Source organism: Panthera pardus, unplaced genomic scaffold (genome assembly GCF_024362965.1).
Source record: "Panthera pardus isolate Hobbes unplaced genomic scaffold, ASM2436296v1 HiC_scaffold_17, whole genome shotgun sequence".
NCBI classification, from domain to species: Eukaryota; Metazoa; Chordata; class Mammalia; order Carnivora; family Felidae; genus Panthera; species Panthera pardus.
In genome coordinates, this window is record NW_026526732.1 from 103,517,090 (window position 1) to 103,541,185 (window position 24,096).

A 24,096-nucleotide genomic window follows, 5' to 3' on the forward strand; every position below is an offset into this window, starting at 1 on the left:
TTCACAATATACATAGATATCAAATAATTATGCTGTATACCTTAAACTAGTATCATATTATGTGTCATTATACCTTCACAACAACAACAACAAGAGGGTAAGAGGCAGAAGGACATCTGGATCCACTATAACTATCCTGAGAAGACAAGGTGGGGAGTCTTCCATGAAAGGGGATAATATATATTAAAGATGGTTTATATTATGAGGACGTTATTGGAAAGGCTTTCCAACCCTTACAGTACTCCCATGGAAGGAAGAAGGAGGAATGTTTGCTTTAGTTCAGCAAGAGTGAATCTCTGAATGGGTCGCCTGGGTGGCTCAGTCGGTTAAGCGACCAACTCTTGATTTCATCTCAGGTTATGATCTCACAGTTCATGGGATCAAGCCCTGCTTCAGACTCCATGCTGACAGCAAGGAGCCTGCTTGGGATTCTCTCTTTCTCTCTCTCTTTCTACCACTCCCCCTCTCCCATTCTCTCTCTCTCTCTCTCAATAAATAAAAACTCCAAAAAGAAAAAAAAAAGGGTGAGTATCTGAACCAAATGTAGTTTGACATGCTGGGACTAATGTCACGTGGATGTGACCCTACATGCAAATTAAGAATGGCTGGATGAAGGCATATTCCCTGTGGACACTGATACCGTCTACTGTACTAGCTTGCTGTGGGCTGAATGTCTGTGTCCCCCCAAAATCCACATGTTGAAACCTAATCCCCAATGCGATGGTATTTGGAGGTAGGGTCTTTGGGTGGTGATTAGGTCAAACAAGGGAACCACTTATGATGGGAAATGTGCCCTTATAAAAGGGGCCCAGCAGAGGTCCCTCTGTGCTTCTGCCATGTGAGCACACAGCCAGATGACAGCCATCTATGACATTGGAGGCAAACCCTTTCCACACACCAAGTCTGCCAGCATCTTGATATTGTACTTCCAAACCTCCAGAACTGTGAGAAATAAATTTTTGTTGCTTATAAACAATAAACAAACACATACTATTGCTGTCAAAGGAGGGAATAATCACTTTTTTTAATAATCACTTTTTAAAAAGTATTCAAGGAAGACATCAGCTAAAAATAATCACTTTTTAAAAAGTATTCAAGGAAGACAATCTACTATGCGAAAGGCAGATGCAGCATAGACAACATAAAAACAAATGGGTGTGGCTGTGCTCCAAAAACACTTTATTTATGAAAACAGTCAATAGGCAAATTTGGCCTGAAAGCCATTTCCTGACCCCTGATCTAAATCCTCATGGCTCAGGATACTTCACATGCCATGGCTGGATTACAAATTTCACCTATTCCTATTTTCTAGTTGCCAGAACTAGAAAAAAAAAAAAAAAAAAACTGTAGCAATATGGCTATGGATGTGAGTTGCAAAAGGCTTAATGATCAGGGTAAAATTATCTTTAATGAACAGGAAAATATTTCTTACCACACTGGATCTGTGACATTTTCTATGCTATTATGTAAGTATATTATAACAAACAATGGCTGACAGAATGAAACAAAGAGGTGTATGAAGTTAGAACAGGATCATTCCTAGCATCATTCAAAGGTGAGAACATCTGCTCTTGTATCTTTGTAATGAATAAAGTCATAAAATTTAATATTAAAGCTTGAGCAATGCCGAAAGAACTGTTTGTCAGAAGGGACATGGTGAATTTTCATTGCAGTCCTCCTTCGATGATGTCATACACGCAAAGGGTTGATGCTATGGTAGTGTAGTTCCAAGAACCAATTTCATCTGCCATGGAGTTAGTGGCTATAAGTAGATCATGGTGAACCCCAGGCAGGCCAAAAATTTGGAGGAAGTATTACTTAAAAACAGTCTTTCAGTAGACCTACCTCTCATGGTCTCTTCAGAAACCTTTGAAGTTAATAAATGAAAGATTCTAGATTCAAGTGATTTCAGATCCTTTACATTGCAAAAGCAGATGCCCCCATTACTGATCCAGAACAAATGCAAGGAAATTGAAGAGTATGGAATGTGCAGAACGCTTGTGGTATTGCCTTGCTCCATTGTAATTGTGAATAGATATGTGCAGCAACAATCTATTGAAAAAGCCATTATCATCAAGGGCTCAAACTCATAAGGAACAAGGGTGAGATCACATCTCCAGAAAAGCCACAAAACCTGCTTATGTGATAGCTAAGTGTGAAGGGTATCAGAACAGACAGTAGAGGAGGGAATGAATAAGCACCAGTTGAGACCCAGAGATCAATAATAGTATAAATCCATAAATATCTTCTACGTTTGCCTTTAAGAGGAAGGATCCAAAGGGATCATGGAGGAGGTGCTCCTCAAACCTAGGTAGAGAAATAAGTTTACATGACATAAATAGCCATGAAATGTGACTGTGATTTATCAAGGGCCCCAGCTGCTAGGCTTTGAGATAAACCTCTGCATTTGTGCTGAGGAAATACTCTTCAGAGGCTGCTCCCAGCCAATGATTGGTTGTAGCAAGGTTACTAGAGTAGGAACTTTCCTAAGAGACACAAGATTCCTCAGATTGCTGATTCTGTGGGCGTAGTCCTCTATGGTTTTGCCACTCCTTTTGTAGTTTGCACTGGAGCCTAAGGATGCATCCAACCAATTTTTTTTTTTTTTTTATCTACGTCACTCAGGATCAGCCTTGCATCCCAGTCTAATGATCTAACCTTTCCTGACTCCCTTCTTTTCCTCGTACTGGTATTTCGTCTACTAAAATCTTAGCACATTTAATTCTGTAGAGGCACATATTTCTTGCACACATGGACTAGCTCTCCACTAGTTTAGGTAAATACTTTAAAAGTTTTATCCTCTTGTCATATGCTGTATTGTAAAATATTTAAGAAATATTTATAATACATATTATCACATACATACAAATGAGAAGCATGTATAAACAGCAATAATTTCTGACAAGCCACACTTCATTGTGTCCTCATAACAGTAAATGCAAATTAATCACATATATTAATGTATCTTACTCAGAGTGGCTATGGCAATACTTAGCATTTCAGTGCAAAGGCTTTGTGGAACTGAAAAAACTAAGCCAAACTACCTACTTTTGGATCAAAATGTATAATCACATACTCACATATGATCCAAATCCAACCAAGAAAAATACATAAACATGAGTTTATTATCCTAATACACAATAAGAAAAGTATTGTCACAACACATGAAAATTATAACCAATATTTCAACATAAACTTAAAACATTTTAAGAAGGTGATTAAAATTTTAATTTAAAAAGAATAAATAAACATATCAATCCATTTTTCTTGAATTAGCACTCTGAGTTGTTCCTAGCCTTTTGTTAATTTTCACAGTTCTGAAAAAGTTAACTCTGACAGTTTTCGGGAGCTTTTTCATTGCTTTTCCTGAGGGGCAGGTTCTCAGAGGTTCTCATCCCACCACTTCGGTTGATGTCATCCTCCACATTAATATTTAAACTCTGGTTTTTCTTCTTAGATGCCATCAGTTTATAGCAAATTCCATCTTGGCAAATGGTAGTACTCCATAACCATTTGTTGACTAAATGTTGCATGGTGATACATTGAAGTGGTCTTTCTGCTATCAGCTGAGGCTGAATTTTCAGGGTTTTTCTTTCTTTTTTTTTTTTTTTTCCTTTTCCAAAAAGAAAGCATAGCTAAGTCAGGTTCCTTACATTTGATTTGTACTTTATCATTTCAAATATTTTTGGGTAAAGGATAACGAATGTCAGGCAAGTAAGTTAATCTCTTTTGATTTCACCTTTGTCACCTGTAACACAAGAGGATTTGATTATCCCTAAGCAGTCCCCACATTCTTTACTCATCTGTGACATAGATCCTATGACCCTGGGATTCATTTTTCTGATGTTTAATAGAATGAATGAATCTGGTTTCCCTGAGTAACACGTGGCCCCTTCCAGCAGTCTTAGCGTTCCGTGATCTTGTTAGAAATGCAATTGTTAGGCTCCATTCTAGACCTACTAAATCAGAAATGCTGGAGGTGGGGCCTAGCAATTTGTTTTTAACAAGCCCTCTAGGGGATTGTGATGTAGCTAATGTTTAAGAACCATTGTCCTAGAAAATCCCTTGACTCTGGTAGGAGAGGATCAATTAGTGTTCTGTGTTTACAGCATCAGATTCTGGGTATTGTGTAAAACTTCCAGCTTTTCCTCCTGTATATGAAATAATAGATGAGGGCAATATGCAGATTGGATCAGAATATACTTCTAGTTCCATCACAGAATTAAAGACTTTAGACATTAGAATTGTAAAATCAAATGATTTATTATAAAACATTCATAAATCATACTTTAAAACCCGTTATATAGAGTATTTCCCATACTTAGTGAATCCAGAATTTCTTGATCATGTCACATTTAAAAAATTACACATTATATATATAAGTGATGAATCACTAAATTCTACATCTGAAACCAATTTTACCATATATGTTAACTAACTAGAATTTAAATAAAAACTCAAAATAAAAAAATAATTACACATTATATGAATAAAAATAAATCATTTAATCTCCCTGGTTCTCATCTGCAAACAAAAGTGATTTCAACGGAAGCTAATAGCTATAAAATCCTATAGTTTTGACATTCAGTAATTTAATACTAAAAATATTAGAATATTTATCATCATATATAACATATAATAGAGGAATGTATTACTATAACATTTCCACTCTCATGTTTTTAGCAATCCAAACACATTTCCTTTACAAGTCTCTTAAAGTTATGTTTTCATGAGAGTCTGTTTAAGGTAACACAAGCAGGTTTTTCTTTTATGAGAAAAATTTAGTAATAATTCTTGTGACCATGTTCTTTGAACATGGCACAATTCAACCAAGCATACAAATGTTCTTGCTATTGATAAGCCTCAGTAGTTAAAACCACTTCCCTGGAGAATCTATAAATAAAAGCATTCTCTGTTTTGTTATTTGGAAACACTTGACTTGAAAAAGATCTGTTGACATATTTTTTTTTTTCCTAAGAAACTCCACCATGAAGATTCATCTCTTTTTCTTTATTCTGCTCTTTTGGGTCACAATTTTACCAGGTAACATGTAAATATTTATGGGCTTATTTATGCTAATTAATTTGCAGAATCATAAGTTGTTGCTTATTAAAAATATGGTAACAACATAGGGTTTAAAAATTTTTATCCTAAATGCAATGTGGTACTCTGGACTGAACCTGAGAATAGGAAAAAAAAAAGACAATCGTGGGGAAATTAGTAATATGTGAATAAAATTTGCAGTTTAGTTGATAGTATTATACCAATGCTCATTTCTTAGCTTTGATAATGTAGCATGGTTGAGTGAGATGTTTACCATAATGGGAATTTCACCTCTATTATCCTTGCAACTCTTCTGTAAATCTAAATTGATTTCAAAATAAAAAGTTTTAAAAGATTAAATCAATACCTTAGTCTTATCAGCTTCATTCTGAAACAATTTGTTACTGAAACAATTCTTACTGGAAAAATTGTTCATTAGCATAATCAACTGGTATGGGATAGATGATTCAGTGCTAGACAAAGATCGATTTACCTTTTCCTTCTTTTTAGTCTATGCCAGTATACTACTTCCGATTATCAGAAGCCTTTCTTACTATTCTGTTCTTGTCATACAGGCAAATCATGTCTGTTGTTAGCTTTTCTTTATATATTTCTGGTCGCTGCCTTCTGTCTTTGAGTGCTACAGATCACATGAATGTTGAATGTAATACAAATACACGAGCTATATTTTTCATGAGATTTTTTTTCCACTCTCAAAGGCTACTTCCTCACATCAGGTATGTAACAAGATTCTCTCCTCCTGAGTTAATGTGTAAGTATGAATTTTACAGAAATAGAATAATACATTTTGGGAAAGAAGAGATCATTGAGTCTCAAACTTTCTATTTAAAGACCTTAAGACGTAGCTCAAGTCTACCTAACTGGCATTAAAATTAGGCTCAAAGTCACTCACTCTTAGGAAAAATATCCCTTTCTTGGTACCTGGCTGATTTCTTAAGGCCCAACAGAAATCATAACAGAGGCCTAAGAGAATAAATTAACTTATTCTTTCATTGTGAATACTGTAAAGTCTATCATGACAATCTAAAAATGTATATACTTAATAAACTGATACATTATCATTTAGAGGTTGCAAGTAGATAAAATTCTAAATAGGGGCCAACCATCAATGAAGTAACAAAGAAATACAGTTAATTGTTCATTTAACTAAGAGAATAACTTCCTTTCTTTCCATTCAAAACTTATTAGAAAATGATCTCTGGATCTTCTTTGCCAGCACTAGAAAGGGTGAAAAAGAAATTCTATGCAGATTCATATAGCTTTTAACATGTGATAAATCTTTTTCTTCTTTTAATTTCAAAATAGCTAGCATGATTAGACTGCGATGTCAAGCATTTTTATGTCTTAGGAACTTATTTTTTCTTCCTAACAGCTGTATCAGGTGCTCCTACCAATAATTGAAGTCATTTGTGCATTTATCAACAAACTGAAAAGTCATGTGTCCTGTAGACTTAAAGATTCAAAACCAGTTGGGGAGGGGCGCCTGGGTGGCTCAGTTAGTTGTCTTCATCTCCTTATTTTGGCTCAGGTCATGATCTCATGGTCTTGAGCTCAAGCCCCACATCCAGCTCTGTGCTGGGCATGGAGCCTGCTTAAGATTGTCTCTTCCTCTCCCCCTGCCCCTCCCCTACTTGTGTGTACGCACACGTGCACGTGCACATTCTCATTCTCTCTCTCTCCCTCTCTCTCTCTTTCTCAAAGAAAAAAAAAAGAAAAAAAAAAACACCAGTTGGGGATACAGTGGGGAAACAGTAGCATAGATTACACCATCAGTGCATCTCTGTTATTAACTTTTTGCATATTTTTCTTATATTTTCAAAGTAAAGTCATTGACCTTGTTAATCACACATGTACCAAACTTTTAGAAAACTACCCTTACCAGCAACAACAACAAAAAAATTCAAAGTAAAAGAAATATGTCAGGATACATATTTTTCCGTACAAATTTAAGGAAGTATGATAGAAAATCTAGACATGTAGAAAATAATAAAACAATAACAATGCTGTCTTTCAACTTATAGCTCACCAACATGTGGGGGTTGAATTAAACTACACGAACTGAATTGTCATATGTGTGACTCTTTTAGAGTTCTTCAGTTGTTCTTATATCTCACCTGCAAAGTGTAAAAATCCTTACTCAAAATTGAGACAGAAAATTTTCATTCTTTTCTCACTCTGACTGTTATAGATGAAGAGATGTCCAGATAAAAGCTATTGTCTATGCAGGGAAATGTCTGTTGAAGTCATTTAGCTTTCCTCTTCATTTATAGAGGTTATAAATGCACCAAATGTCTAGAAATAAAGTATTGTTTCACTCCCAGGTATTGTTTGACTTTACCTGACAAACTGAAAAAAAAATATGTTATTGCCAATAATCCCTTTTCTTTAAATCTGACATATACTTTGAATGGGATAGTATAGCTTTGTGCGGCAAGAATTGTCATGCTTCCCCTCCCCGCATTTCCAAGGAAGTTAATGGTAGCCTAAAGGATAAAACAGCAGGTGAGTGAAAATAACAAGAAATATGGGTTGAAAAATATTTAGGAAATGCCTTGTCCATTTCTAGCTTATATATTAAATAAAACTTTATATACTATTTAATGAAACTCCCTAGCATGTTAACATGTTAATAGATGCAGTATGAATGATACATACAAAATGCTTTGTGAGAGTCCTGAAAAAAGAGCTTACTTTCCTGAAAGTGATCCACAGACATATCAGAGAGAAGACAGTATGCAAACAATGTATCTGAGGGTGGAGACAGTTATGTTTGGCTTATCACAGCATCACAAGACAGTAATTTTAATCACTGAAAACAGCGTTTTCAATTAGAGGCAACTTTGCCCCCAAGGAGACATTAGGCAATGTCTGGAGATGTTTTCGGTTGTCACAACAGGTATTATTGGCATCTAGTGGGCAGAGGCCAAGGATGCTGCTAAACATTCTTCAGTGAACAGTATAGCATCCCACAGCAAAGAATTGTCCAACTCAAAAGGTCAATAGTGTTTAGGGGGAGAAAGCCTGCACTAGGGATCGGCTTAGCGTTTAACAAGGGGTGTACCTAATAGTTGAATGAGTGACTGGAGCCTTGCAAAGGTGAATGTCAGTGACCCAAACACACAGGCCTGGGGAATACTTATATTTTGAGCTGAAAATGACAAGAAAGGAGACAATATTTTTAGAAAGGTGAAATAAGACAAAGAATGAATAAGAGAAGGGGTGAGGTCAGTTTAAGGTGGAATATTGATCAACACCATCAAGTGTGACAGTCCTCTTGTCGAATACAATTCAGGTTTCTGTCACTGGCAAATCATACATGGGTTTGATAATAGTAACTTCTCAGAAACTATAGAATAAATAATGACATTTAGAAGTTAGCATTCAATCTGTGCAATGTAACTATTCTGCTGTAAAGTGTGTCATATTCTGCATTGCATCAGTTATAGTGAGAAGAGAGCTAATTTTAATAGAATAGCTAGGTTTTATATCAGCTCTGTATACCAACAATATAGAATATGTAGCTCTGAGTCCATATATTCACTGAGAAGTATCACTACTTACCAACAACTGTTGGAAATGCAGACAGCATGTCTAGGTAGAAAGGCCTGGCCTTTAAGGGGACTGATTGGAACACTAGGCCTAATTATGTTTGCAACTAGTGGCAAAGTTTGTTTTCATACCACGAGTTTACAAAAATATTTGAATCTGGCCTTCAGTCAGCCATCTGCAATATTCAGAATTCTCCCACACCAGTTCCCTTTAATCTCACCACATGAGTAAAATGACGTGTCTACGAAAAATGCACCAAAACATACGGTTTATGAAAACAAATGGGCCAGCACATATAGTGAAATATAAACTTAAAATATATTTGGCTTGGAAAGAATCTTACAACCTATCAGACCAATATCTCCCAATTCCCCAAGTACCCCAACTATTTTAAATATAAACTTTAAGTGAAAATCAATTTCTAAATGATACGATAAAACATGTAGTTCAGAGCACTGGTAATATTAAAAATCATGTCATGGCTAACAATGGCCTTACCTCTAGTCATTCCCATTTGTTAAATCAGTGCTGTCATCAGACACGTGTCTAAGTTAAATAATTTCTTTGGGGATGTAAATCCCAAGAGACCCGGGGGAATTGTAAGAATTCAGACGAATTGCTTACGATTACCTGTCTCTCAAGATTTTAGAAAAGTAAAATAAATCTACAATAGAAGTCGCTTGCAGAACTCAAAAAACACAACGTTGTGTCGAAATAATATTTTTGAAAGCAGAAAAGGGGGGAATTCAAAGGTAATTGGATAACTGTAGAGCCCAAACCTGAGAGAAGATAAATAATGAGCACTTCTTGGGCTGTTGATTTGGGGAACTATCCTTGAGTTACTTACTGTCCAGTCACTTGTAAGGAAGCAAGCTGGCACACCTAACTTAGGTCCAAGGCACTTTCTAATTTTCAGGATTTACTTGCATCAAGGGACAGTACATGAGCTTAAATTTTCTTCAGTAAGATTTTCCCTGTCATAAATTAGAAGGGGGACATTTTCTTTTGACCTACACAATAATCTTCTACTTCTTGGACCTTCTCCTTTTAAAATATGGGTGTGTCATAGCTAAATTACTAATTTCAGTCATTCTTTCCTTCTTACAGCCAGAAAGAAATATCCCCAGTATGGTAGCTTGGATTTGAGGAGAGAGTGCAGAAAGGGTAATGGCCGATGTAAACTTGAGTGCCAGGAAAATGAAATTAGGATTGCTTACTGCATGCGACCTGCAACCCATTGCTGCTTGCAGAAGTAAAGCTGACAGAAGACAAGAAAGAGATACATGCTCCAAGAAGAGAGGACCAGTGTTACTAAGTCTTCCCAGAGTATACTTCAAGGCTTGTGTATCTCAAAGAATTAAATAAAATTTAACATTGAGCCACTCCCAAGTGGTTCTATGTCACACGTGTACCTGGTGCATTTACACCGCATTTTCTCTTGATCTCTTGGTACCAGAAGTAAGCAGAATTTATTTTATGGGAATCCCCCAAGAACTATCAAAAATTCTAAGTGCTTTGTGTGGGTTGACATAAGTAATGTTGTGAGAAACCCTAGGTCAGAGAAATGGGAGAAACATATTCCTGAAATGGAAGCCTCCAATGGAAATGTGCTGCATTTTCATCATTAAACACTGCTCTATAGATTATCCCATGAATGGATACAAATCCACAGGGCTTGTGAGACTAGGAATTGAGAATGCAGATCCTGCTCATGAGAGAAAGAGCTGAAGTAAGAGAAGGATCAGTATAAGAACAGAAAAGCAAAGGAAATCATAATCAGCTCCAGTTTCTGTCCTTCTTACGTATTTAGTGGAGAAAAATGTGTATCAGGAAATAAGAGAGGGAGTAAAAATGGAAGGGAAGAATTCCTTGAAGGAGAAGAGCCTATATGTAATTAAGTATTTTGACAAAGAAAGGCAGAAACTATGGCTAACTACTCATTTGGGCTCCGCAGTCCTCAGATAATTGTGTCTGAGGAGACACAAAGCAAAAGAAAGGAGAAGAGTGATCTGCAGTCGTGAGCTTTACTCTGTCGGAGTTCCTCTTACTACTTCCTCTCAAGGGCCACTTTATCTCTCCCACAACACTCGCACCAATACATCTATATCAGACGGTTGCTATTAGAAAATGCACATCACACTTCTTTTATGAGTTTAGGGCTGCAACTTAGTTATTGGTATTCATTCAGAACTATTTTTAAAAACACCATCGATAGCATTACACAGTAATAAAACAGAAGCTTCCCTTCACCAAAAATAAAGCTGAATATATTTTTGTAATTTAACTAAGTAAAATGAAATTTATTGAGTGGATATATGTAAGCCAGACTTGGACGCAGAAGGAGATGAGAAGTTAAAGAATTACAGGCTCATTCTATCTGGATATTTTCCTCCTTCCTTCCTTCCTTCCTTCCTTCCTTCCTTCCTCCCTCCCTCCCTCCCTCCTTTCTTTCTTCTTTCTCTTTCTTTCTTTCTTGTTGAAGTATAGTAGACATACAGTATTATATTAGTTTCAGGTGTACAATATAGTGATTCGATAATTCTATATATTACAAAATGCTTGCCACGAGTATAGTTGCCATCTGTCACCTCTACTGATTTTTTTCATTAATGCTTATTTATGTATTTTTAGAGAGAGAGAGAGCACAAGTGGAGAGGGGCAGAAGGGAAGGAGAGGGAGAATCCCAAGCAGGCTCCACACTGCCAGCACTGAGGCCAATGCAAGGCTCAGTCTCATGAACTGGGAGATCTTGACCTGAGCAGAAATCAAGAGTGAATGCTTAACCAACCAAGCCACCCAGGAGCCCCTATTGATGTTTTTATTATGGCATCGCATTACATCTTCTAAATGCAGATTTGAGATGCATTATCTATTATGGTACCATGAACAGAGAAATAATTTTTCTCTATTTAGATAAAGTTTTTGGATTTACTTCCATCATAAGGGACTGTTTACTTTTTCATGTTTTATTTTAATAAAAATATGACTTCCTATTATGAAGCAATTACTAAGCATATGTTGGAGTCTCACATGCATTATCTTTCACATATTTTAATCACTTGAAATACACTTTGACTTCTCAAGTGTGTTCCTTTGTAGTATAAATATCTTCAAAGGTATTTTTACAGTATTTATTTGAACAGGGTTTTTCAACCTGAGAACTATTGTTATTTTGATCCAGACAATTCTTTGTTGTCCAGATCTCCTCTTCATTGTATCTTTAGCAATAGGATGTTTCTTAGTATCCCTAGCCTTTACCCACCAGATACCAATAGCTCCCCTTCCCCTAATTGTGACAAAAATGTCTACCTACATTGTCAATATCCCTTCTGGAGGCAAAATCACCCCAGATTAGAACAACCATCTTATCATTACATACTCATTCTCACAGAAATTTCAAAATTAAAAGTGGAAACAACAACCAAAATCATTACTGTTTCCAGGTAGCACATTTTCTGTGTCTTATGAAAACTATTTGAAATTTTCATGTTATTACATATGCACTAGAGATGATATATTAGTGGCCTGGAAAAAACATAGCCCAACTTTTGAATAATGAATATATGTTGAGAAGATTAGTAAAATTAAATTCTTAAAATGAAAGCTCAAGTTACATCTTACCTAACCAGACACAATCATTATATTAAGATCTGTAATGTAGAATCGAGAAGCTTAGTATACTATTAATATGGAACAAATAAGAATTGAGTTTTTATTGGCCATCAAGAAGTGGCAGGAAATAAGAGGTTTCCTGGAAGACACCCAAGACATCTCCCCATATGAACTAGTCTATACTGGTAGACCCTCTATCCTTCAGTGTTTGACAAAGAAAAACAAAACCATCTATATTTCTGAGCTGGTCTTTCCTGCGGTCCAGTGTACATTCAAGCCAGCAGCCTCTTTTCAGCCCAAGGAACGAATGTGACAAACTTGAAGGAGAAATGTAAACCTATGGGCATCAATTAGGAAATTAATATTTTTACCTACAGAAATCTTTTAACTGTTTGTTGTGCATGATATTGACTAAACATTGTAGAAGCCCTTTTGACAAAGTTCTGCATCCAACTCCCTTAAAAAGAAAGATATGTCACTAATTATTCATACCGACCTCAGAGTTTGTTAACAACAACAACAAAAAATAAAGAATAAAAGGTAAATATTTACAAATGGGAAGATTTCTGGAATCTTTCTTGCTCATGCATTTTAATTTTCATTGGGTTAATTGACAATACAGATAGATAATCCTAAATTAAACTGCAGTTGACCTTTGAACAACAGGGGTTTGGAGTACATGGATCCACTTCTATGTGGATTTTTTTACATAAATACAATATAGTATTACAAAAGTATTTTCTCTTTTTCATAATTTTTTCAATAGCATGTTCTCTAGCTTACTTTATTGTAAGAATGCACCGTATAAAACATATAACCTACATAATATATATTAATTGACTATTTATATTCTCCATAAGGCTTCTAGTCAACTGTAGGCTATACATAGTTAAATTTTGGGAGAGTCAGAAGTTATATGTGGATTTCCAACTTATGCGGGCGACAGAAGGTCAATGTTTCTAAGTATTGAGTTGTTTGTGGATCAACTGTGGTTAGATCTAGAGCTGGAAGTTTTACATTTTTCTGTCCTTTGGTCCAGAGTGTATTTCCCTTCACTTTTAGTTTTCTTTGAGTCTGGATTAGCAGTGGCCCTGATGAAGGAGGCACCATCAGGTGTTGGGTATTTTTGTTGTAGTCATAGCTCAATACACACCTGAATCAGTTAAAAGCATTCTGTTGAAATGAGGTCTATCATTCTGAAATCCCAGCACGGGGCTAGAGAGGAAGATACCGTGCATTCATACCCACCCCATTTCAGGATTTATTTCACCTTCATATCCTTGGGCAAGAATGAAATGCAATTCCAAATAGTAATTTATTTATTCAGACACTTGACTAATAATGGCTTGCTTCTTCCCAGGTATGATATTATGGGTTTTGGATTTGAAGATAAAATTACAGCTCTTGCCTTTTTAAAAAAAAAAAGTTTATTCATTTATTTTGAGAGAGAGAGAGAGAAAGAGAGAGAGAGAGAGAGAGAGAGAGAGAGAGAGAGAGAGAGAGAGAGAGAGAGAATGGGTGGAGAAAGGGCAAAGAGTGAGGGAGAGAGAGGATCCCAAGCGGGCTTTGTGCTGTCAGCACAGAGCCTGACATGGGGCTTAATCCCAGGAACTGTAAGATCATGATTTGAGTGGAAATCAAGAGCCAAATGCTTAACTGACTAGGCCACCAAGGCACCCCTACAGCTCCTATTTTAAGAAACTAATAGTTACCAATAACAAACTGAGTTTTAAGTAATTATTCAAACTTGATAGAGTTCAAAATGAGTAAGACATGGGATGTGCCTCCAACAAAAGCAATGTCAGTTCATAACACTGACAATACATTAGACACTGCATTCCATGCCCCCCTCTCATTTATTTACCAATTCAATGAATATTCTTTGAGAACCTACTATGTATAGCCATAATGTAATATGATTAGGACACATCAACAAACAAAACAGGCACTATTTCCTATCTTTGTGGAGCTCATATTCCAGAAGTGGAGACAAATACAAGCAGTAAACATAATAAATAAGCATTTTATGCTAGAAGATGATAAATCAGAGTTCAGGGACCCCAAAAAATGAAATTTGAGATAGGATTTTTCAGGAGGCTCTTATTGAGAAGGTGACATTTAAGTAAAAAAAAAATGACAGAGGCCAAGAAGCATCATGGGGGCACCCACGAGTTTGTGGGGAATGCTAATGAAGGTGGCTGGAGAAAAGTGGGTTGGGAGGAGAGTCCTGGATGAGCTCGTCAGGGAGGAAGTGTGTTGGAGGATTACCCAGAGTTTTTTAGGAACTAGAAAGGATACTGTCTTCTAAATTATGAGAGAAATCCAGTGGGCTTTCACCTGAGGAAAAACATGATTTAAATTTTATTTAAAAAAAAACCTCTCTGAAACACTTTCATGAGTTAGGAAATATTAACATATATAAGTAATACACTATGGTAGCTCACTTCAGGGTGCTAACAATAAAAACAATGAGTAATGGTAGGGTTCTGGGCAGTTAAAGTCACATTTTATGAGAGATTTTTGCCTTTAAGCTACTTTCTTTTATTTGCTTTTTAAAAAAAAAATGTCTACTTATTTATTTTGAGATAGAGAGAGAGTGGGAGTGGGGAAGAGGCAGAGAGAGAGAGAGAGAGAGAGAGAGAGAGAGAGAGAGAGAATCTCAAGCAAGATCCTTGCTATCAGTGCCAAGCCTCATGTGGGCTTGATCTCACAAACCATGGAGCTGAAATCAAGAGTCACTCAACTGACTGGGCTACCCAGTCAGCTACTTTCTAATCTGCTTTATTCCTATCTTCACCAAACTTTTTGAAAACCAGCTTCAACTCATAATCTCCTTTTATCACCTTTTATATACTTTTTTCCCCAATACATTCACCCATGTCAATTAACTGAAAATCTTCTTGCTAATGTTATCGATGTTTTCCTAAAAGCAAACCCAAAGTCGTATTTTAATTCTTTGTCTTGTGGACTTCTGCCTACTGCTAGAGTTGTTCACTGTTCTGACAATGTTTGACAATTATTTGGTGGTCTCATTTTTTTATATAAATCCCTTTTTTAAAAAAGTTTAGTTATTTATTTTGAGAGAGAGAGAGAGAGAGAGAGAGAGAGAGAGAGAGCAGGAGAAAGAAAGAGAGAGAATCCCAGGCAGGCACCAGAGCCTGACTCAGGGCTTGAATTCATGAACTGTGAGATCATGACCCGAGCCGAAATGAAGAGTTGGACGCTGAATCAACTGAGCCACCCAGGTGCTTCTTGATGGTCTCTTAAATTCAGGGGCCTCTACTGCTGTGTCCCTGAATCCCTTTTCTTCTTATTTGTTTCCCTGAGATTATCTTCTTCAGTGCAATGACTTCTGCTATCAACAAATATTTTTCTCGAATCTCCTTCCCGAATCAAAAGGTTTTTTTATTTATAGTTATGGAACTTATCTGACTGGCCTCCAATTTTTTTTTTTTAATCCCAATATGTCCAAAACAGAGCTCATCTTACTCACAAAGGCTAAAGTCTGTGCTCCTCTTTTTATTTTCTGCTTCATTGATTGTTATCATCAACTGCACAGGATTAAGGGCTAACACACTTGTTACTGCTCTACTTCCTGGTATTCTTGCCCCAAATCCAAAAGTTACTTCGTTGGGCTGCTTCAAATTCACAAATATCTCCCCCTTTATTTGAAACCCCATGAACTTAATTATCTTTCTCATTATTTCTTATTTAGAATATTCTAACAATGTTCACCCAGCCTCTGTGCTACAAAATTTTCTCCAATCCCTTCCTTAAAGGGAAGATGGTGCTTAACGTTTCCATAGAGAATATGGAATTCATGAGAATTCTGCTCATCAGAATATTCAACTCATCAGCTGTGGAGGTCTTTTGCCACCTGTGCCCAGTTTTTCCTTCCTTGCGTTTTCTGAAGTCTGTGTCCATATCACTCCAGTCATGCTAAAAGTCACACCATTCTACATATATCTCACAACATCCACGTTTAGAATACATATATTCTAAGTGCTTCCCCTAATGCCTCAAAAATATGCTATTGGCTTCTCAAGGTGCAACTAAAAGTCACATCTTCTGTGAAATGATTGAACATACACTTGTTTGGAGTCCAACATAACTAACTTTGAAGCCTCTCCCACCCCTTTTACTCCCCGTGAAACTCTGTGCAAAGTTCTTTACTTCAATTGTTCTTATGGGTGAAATGAGAATGATCATACCTATCCCAAAGTGAGTAGAGCATTAAATCAGATAATGCACACAACTTATTTAGTAAAGAGCCTAAAATTTAACGAACGCTTAACAAAGCATAGGTTTTCCTAATGGCTGTGGTGGTAGTAATAGTAAAATATACTTTTGCAGTTTACAGCTTTTAATTTTATGCTTGGAGAAGATTTCTATTAATTCCTTAGGATTGTCTTTACAAGTGATATTGTACCATTTTTATGTCATCATTTCCCAACGAACACTGGTTTACTTTTGGGGGCAAGGAGCTTAATTATCGTATTCATTTTTTGCATCTGCATCTAGCATGGGGCCGAGTGCGAATAGCTGCCTACTTAAAGGTGTGTGGTATGAATCGCGAGAGAAGGTATTTTCTTCATTTAATAGCAAAAGTAAAGAAAATCAGTGAATTAATAAAGGTTTCCTCTGAAACCTGACACAAACTTATAAGCAACTCATACCAATGACAATAAAACTTATTATACTCATTGTGGGGCTACAGAATATGTCTATATCTGTTATCTCATTTGCCACACAACCTTCCAAAGTAGACATTACATACATTTTACAGTTGAAGAAATTAGTACAAGGGTTAGGTCATTTGCTCAGTTGACATAGGAAATAACGGATGGAGAGATTGTGATAAAGTCCAGAGAGTCTTTCAGTATAGAACACCAATTAAATATCTATATCTGATATCATACTATTCACTCAATCATTTTGTCACTTATTTACACACTTATTGAGTATGTATGTTTCAAGCATTTTACTACATACTGTAATAAATCAGTGAACAAGGCACACAGTGGACCTGACCTAACATAGATTGAAGACTAGAGGTTTTGGGAGCCTGGGTGGCTCAGTTGGTTAAGCATCTTGACTCTTGGTTTCAGCTCAGGTCATGATCTCACAGTTCATGAGCTGGAGCCCCTCATCGGGCTCCCTGCTGGTAGCATGGAGCCTTATTGGGATTCTCTCTCGCTTTCACTCTGCCCCTCCCTCCCTCTCTCTCTCTCTCAAAGTAAATAAATAAAAAGTAAAAAATTAAAAATTAAAAAAAAAGGACTGTGTTTACACTATACCAGGGGCATGTATGTTAATAGCACTGTTTCATCTGGGGTCACTTTAAAATGTAAATCCAAATGGAAAATAAAAACAAGTATGAGAATAAGCTGATTTTTGAAAGTTTATTCATCTTTTAACATTATAAGAGAAGTTTACATATTTTATCTCCTTATATTTTTTAAAATTCTATTTAAAAACACCTCAATTTTATGAGCAAATCAAGATCCAGTGGACAAAATCCTTTGCCCAATCTATCACAGCTAATAAATACAGCATATAGGATTGAAATGTACTATCTGATTCTGAAAGAGCATGCTGTTTCAAACATATTTTAGAAACTTCTGACTATGGTCTTGCTCCTACCTTGATTTTATCTTGGACCCAGTAAGAGTAGACATCATCCAAAATACCTCTTCCTACTTTTTTTTTTTAATTTTGTTTATTTATTTTTGAGGAGAGAGGGAGACAGAGCATGAGCAGGGAAGGGGCAGAGAGAGAGGGAATTTGAAACACAGAATTTGAAGCAGGCTCCAGGCTCTGGCTGTCAGCAAAGAGCCCAATGCGGGGTTTGAACTCACCAGCCTTTGAGCTGTGAGATCATGACCTGAGCCACCCAGGTGCCTCCTTATTTCTTTTTCTCTCTCTCTCTCTTTTTTTTAAATGTTTCCCCTTCTTTCTTTCTTTCTTTCTTTCTTTCTTTCTTTCTTTCTTTCTTTCTTTCTTTCTTTCTTTCTTTCTTTCTTTTTTACAGTTACAGCATCACATCCTCAAACACCAATGTCCAGAGGTCTGTGTCTCATTTTTTTTAATATGAAATTTATTGTCAAATTGGTGAAATAAGTCATACAGAGAAGGACAGATTCCATATGTTTTCACTCCTATGTGGATCCTGAGAAACTTAACAGAAGACCATGGGGGAGGGGAAGGAAAAAAAATGGTTAGAGAGGGAGGGAGCCAAAACATAAGAGACTCCCCTTCCTACTTTCAACTCAGCCTTGCTATATGCATCATGAAGTAAATAGAGAAGTCATCTGCAGAGAAGTTATTTGCTAGGAGATGGGGAGATATATGCCAGATATTTCACCCAGGAGGAAGAACACCCACCCCACCCCAGAGCATGGGAAAAATAACATTTAACAAACTGTGGGGAGGCCATTGAGCTTTTAACCACTGGTTCCCAACAGAGATTTCTCTATCCATGTGTATGCAGGATTTGTTATGGGGCTGGGGTCCACAATAGACGTACACCATATTTGTAGCACTTCACTCTTGCCCAGATGATCAGAAACCTGTCCAAACTATATAGCCCTTATCCATCCTCCAACTAGTGTTTACATATGTCTCTTATCAGGAAAATTAGTCATCATAGACTCATTTCTCCAGTGATATTAAAATGTGCAGAGATATTTATAGATAAAAGAGATGCTATGCATCCTTCCTCCGAACAGTCATTCATTTTTATTTTTATGTGGTTATCAATGAGTTTAAGTCACCTCACATAGCTATGCACTCATGGATAATATTTGTATGGCACTGTACAGTTTATAACATATTACATAACCAATTTTCACAAAAACGCGATGAGGTTGTGTTATTTTCTTTTATAATGTTCACATCACAGAGCTGTGACTCTAAAATGACATATTATTTGCAAATAAGTAAGAAGTGATGGAAGCAATTTTGTAACGCAAACCTTTTATTTCCAGATCATGCACTTCTATAGGTGTTTTCATGATTTAAAACATTTATATCCTTTAAAATAATAAGAAATTAAAAACAACAGTAGTATATTTTCATGTTACTAATGATCACTATAAACCCATATTTCTCTTTTCTGAATTTAACATATCTTAAAAGTCAACATGGATGTTGTGGGTTGACAAGATATTAGGGTCTCAGGAATGTTGATTAGCTTAAAAAGTACCTATCCCAGCAAAAGTTTTAAAAAAAAGTAAAATGCAACCATGCATATGTACTTCTCTACTTTTAGTTATATCAAATATGGGTCTGAAGGAACTTTAGATTTCACCAAAATTTACCGGTGACCAGGGGTCTGTCATCATAAATTAGCTTCCCATTCCCAAAGGAAATACATATATTCACATGTCAAAACCTTCCTGACACTCTCTTGCACTTTACACGTAACTTCCTTTCCTTTTCTACTAACTTTATTGACAACAATAAAGTTAGTCCATTTGAAGTATCTTCTACATTCGCTGCATTTGAGCTTTCTGACTAAATCCCAACCAAATGCTTAGAGAATACTAGGTACTCAAACACCTGCCCCATAGAAATGAAACACCATTCTGAATTTCATTTTGGTTTTATGCAGACAATTAGGTTCTATGAGTTAACATTATATAATGTTAATCTAAATTCTATTCAGTTTATTCTCTAAATTTTAATAAAATTATTTTGCTTTGTTTTTCCTGACACACACATGGAAAATTTAATATTCAAAATATATTTGCAATAGCCATGTTTATTATATTCCATCATGCAGATAGGTGGAAAGACTTATCCAAGATAAGTAAATACTATGATAAAATTGGGGGGGTGGGCAGAAATAAGCCTGACACACAAGTCTCTTTTTTCTAAAGGCATTAGTTGCAGTACAATAGAATCATTAAGAAAAATAAAATCCTAAGTAACTAAAATATTTGCTTCCATTTACTATAGTTTAATGTGTGAACCCAAAGCTGTGAGTTTGGAATCTCAGGATATCTTTCTTTTGCATTGTCTTAGATGACACAGCAAACTAAAAGATTAACATGAGGATTCTCTTTTTACTAAATACTAAATGTATATCAAAACTGTGTTTCTGTGTGCACATCTAATATGGTGTTGTTTCCTCAATAAATTATCAGTAAGTATCTCCATGTCTACTGTATTACAATTATCAGGATATACTGGGTAGGAGATAACAAAGAATCAGAAGAAGTCATAACTGTCACATGTGGTTGACATATTGGCCACAAGAATAAAAATATCATGACACATGTTTAAGAAAAATACATGTAATTAAGTACTTAGTTATGTTATTCATTCATTATTACTATAGACTGGTGAAAGGGATATATTCATTTGCTCTAATATAACGAAAGAAGATTTCAATTAAGAGTAAGATCTGGAATGGAGAAGAAAGCATTGAACAAATGATACTGTGAAGAGGCAGTCAGAGTAAGCTTAAAAAATTGAAAAAAAAACCATGAAAATAAAAATGATAGGTTTTTAAAGAACTACAAACCTCATCTTAATGAAAGCATGGGAGAGCAAATCTGGTGTTAATAAAATAAGAAAAAAAGATAGGAAGGTGAGTACTGATATGGGCTGAAAGATAAGGACAGTAAGATGTTTGTAGCTCAGTCTCTTTCTGCAACAACTGCTAAATTGTGCTATAACACTACCTGGCATACCAGACTCTCCATCTCCCACATGCATGATCTCATGACCAAAACAGACTTTTTGTCTTCCCTAGGTAACAAGACTCCCAAGTGAAAAATGAGGTTGATGACTTTAGATGTCTTTCTTGATTGCAGCCAGAAGTAACTGAGCCAATGTATAGATTTGAAAGATGCAAAAAATTGAAAGGAATATGTAAAACATTTTGTAATGATCATGAGTATGATTACGGATACTGCATTAAATGGAGAAATCAGTGCTGCATATGAACTCTGGAAAACAGAAGTACTATTGAGCATCGAAGTCTGGAACAGAGATTCATCTTACCGACGCGAGAGTGGGTAGAAAGAAAACGTTTGCAACGTTTAATAGAAGCATTCCCTTTTAAATCTTCAGTACCACTGTTTACATAAATAAAAATAATTTAGTTTGTATTCTATTTATTTCCCACTTTCTTTGAATTTCAGATGGATGAATGCATTAATTAAACAGAGGATCAGACTCTAATTGTGCTTATAATCCCATTATGGACATGTTGCCAACCAGATATTCATGCTACTTATCTGAGTTGCTCTGTTTCATTTCTAAATATATGTATAGGACTTTATTGCCAGTTTTACTATGAAAATCATGGTTATCTTCATAGATGCTTTCTTCCACACCAAAAATCTCCGTATGTAGTTTTAAATCTTTCTTAAAAGCAAATGCATGTTTTCTCTCTTTCAAATGTGAACCCTTCCAATCTTGGCTTACTTACTGATTTTTCATATGCATTTAACCAATTCCTATGAGGTGACAATTTGAGATGACACACTTTAGTAGTAGTTCCCTCAGGAAAAAACAAAACAAAACAAAACCAAACAGTTCCCTCAGTAGGCCAATGAAATACTATTCATGACACTGAAGAGGGATAAATATTAAGGTTTTTGAGAACAGCTTCCCTCTTATCCATGCAATCATTTAATCAAATGAAATCCCACAAGGAAGCTCAGTAATAACAATTCTTGTTCCAACAATTTAGGACTATGTTTGGCCAGCTCAGTCGGCTGCTCCTAAAGAATATGTCAGATTGAAGGAATCTTTAATTTTGTTGGAGAAGGAACTGGAATGCCACAAGCAATGTAGAGCTGCAGGGCAGCTCAGTAAGTTGATGAATGAACTTGACCAACTGCTCAGAACACCTATCTCCAAGGTCCACCATGAAATCTAGCAGGATTAGTTTTATCTAAAAGGGCGATGTTAGAGAAGTTTAGGTATCAGAAAATTTCACTTTTCAAAAGCAGAGCCCATGACTTTGCAGCTGATACACACATGGGTTAACTTGGGGAATATCAGGGTGAGCCTAGGAAAGATAAAGACATTGAAAGGAACGACTGTGTGGTAGCAAAAATGAGGGCTCCCCTGGCCACCCTGAAGATCATATTATTTGCCCTAGAGATCCTCACTGAGCAGAGGGCGGCTTTTGTATTTCCAGAAATTGTGCTGCTGTGGGGCATTTAGTGAGAAGGTGGCATTTAGTGTAACAGGAGGTTATTATTGTAACATACACCTTTGTGCTTACAACTGTTTAGGCTACTCTACCTGACATATTTAAGTTATAATGTATACATATATTCATACATAGTGATACATATTATGACTTCATTTAATCAAGACACAATGGATGTCTGGACTGTTATGTCTAGAAAAATACTATTGTTTTTGTGAAAGTACAGTATTCTGTCTGACTACTAGCTCTTTGAAGATAACACTAAGAATTGAACTTTTCCCATACTTAGTAAGCCCTGAGAGGTGAGAATTTTTTGTCCTTTCATTTTAACAACATATGATATGAAAAGGAATGTTTTTTTATCTTATTTTTTTTAGAGAGAGAGAGAGCACATGAGTGGGGGAGAGTGGCAGAGGAAGAGAGAGAGAATCTTAAGCAGGCTCCACTCAGCGTGAAGCCTGACATGGCACTTGATCTCATGACCCTGGGATCATGACTTTGTGTGACAATCAAGAGTGGGATGCTCAACTGACTGAGCCTCCTAAGCAACCTAAGAGGGAAAGTATTTTAATTCTTTTCTACTAAGAAATTTTCTACCATGCAATGTTTTTTTTTTCTCTCTTTTTTTTGATAACATTGGTCCATAAGGTCAGAATTCCATGAGGTAATGTAGAAATGTTTATATGAATATTTATACTGCTGAATTGTAGAAATAATTACTTTGTATCTTGAATTATAATACTCTAGACATCAAAGGACCATTAGATTAATACCATAACTACCACTCAGCAACATTTATTTATATTCTACTGTTGCTGGACACTACCTAGTTGGAGAAAATTTTAGATATAATTTTTAGCACCATATACTTCTCCATGGTGATAGCTTACAGATAGAAAAAATTCTATTTACCTGTTCTTTTTCTTTATTATTGCTTTATTATCGGTAGACTAATTTGTACTAATTGGACATTTTCTTCTGCATACTTCAGAAATATCATGTCCACTAGTGACCTGAGTATTATGTGTACTACCCTTCTAAATGTAAGCGAAACTGATTTTGTGAGTACTGAATGTGATACTTTGTAGGAGAGCTACTTCTTAGTAACATTTTTTAATCTAAGAGATATACCTCCAAATTGGTTGTGTTATCAGACATGCCTCTCCTGAACTGTTTAAGTACTGTACATAAATAAAAGTGTTTAAGTAATTTTTTACTTGAATTTTTTATTGTGATTCATGATTTATACTTCTTAATATGTGCCCTAATATACCACCACTTCCTTGAAAATTCTCTGGTATATGTTCAATAAATAGCTGTTAAATGAGTATTTCCGGAGAAGCACTGATTTTTCTGTCAAATGATCCTGAATTCTGTCTTTTTTTTTTTTTTTTACCAGTAACAATATGTAACTGATTCAAGTTCCTTAGGTAAGTTTTCTCATCATGTTGAATCTCATTTTCCTAACCTGTAGTGGGGAGGGTTTCCTCTCTAAGCATCCTCTTATGTTCACCTATTTATGATTCTGTGATTTGTTTTTAATGTTATCCTTAATTGTGTCCATAGTTTTGTCTTTTTCAGATTTGTGATTCCATTTAAAAAATCACTTCTAAGGAAACAACTACACTTTTTTTTCTAAATTATGTAGTTCAGATAGAAAACCTAGAAATGGACACACAACTATATGGCCAACTACTCTT

The 24,096-nt window shown here is 35.8% G+C and overlaps 2 protein-coding genes across 2 annotated transcripts; both read left to right on the top strand.

The window, feature by feature from the left end:
* Window positions 1–4,988: 4,988 nt before the first annotated feature.
* Window positions 4,989–9,869, top strand: LOC109271817 (beta-defensin 110). The gene is made up of 2 exons (XM_019457519.2): window positions 4,989–5,043; window positions 9,721–9,869. The coding sequence occupies exons 1-2, from the start codon at window positions 4,989–4,991 to the stop codon at window positions 9,867–9,869; spliced, it is 204 nt and encodes a 67-aa protein (XP_019313064.1).
* Window positions 9,870–16,747: 6,878 nt separating this feature from the next.
* On the top strand, window positions 16,748–21,176 carry LOC109271401 (beta-defensin 110-like). Its single transcript, XM_019456690.2, has 2 exons — window positions 16,748–16,807; window positions 21,045–21,176. Exons 1-2 carry the CDS (start codon window positions 16,748–16,750, stop codon window positions 21,174–21,176), a joined length of 192 nt encoding a protein of 63 aa, XP_019312235.2.
* Window positions 21,177–24,096: the final 2,920 nt, after the last annotated feature.

Bases quoted from the DNA above. Each gene is read 5' to 3' on its own strand.
- LOC109271817 (XM_019457519.2), top strand. From the start codon at position 4,989: ATGAAGATTCATCTCTTTTTCTTTATTCTGCTCTTTTGGGTCACAATT. The intron at 5,044-9,720 runs GTAACATGTAAA...TCCTTCTTACAG, and splicing joins TTGGGTCACAATTTTACCAG to CCAGAAAGAAATATCCCCAG.
- LOC109271401 (XM_019456690.2), top strand. From the start codon at position 16,748: ATGGGGCCGAGTGCGAATAGCTGCCTACTTAAAGGTGTGTGGTATGAA. The intron at 16,808-21,044 runs GTATTTTCTTCA...TCTTGATTGCAG, and splicing joins GGTATGAATCGCGAGAGAAG to CCAGAAGTAACTGAGCCAAT.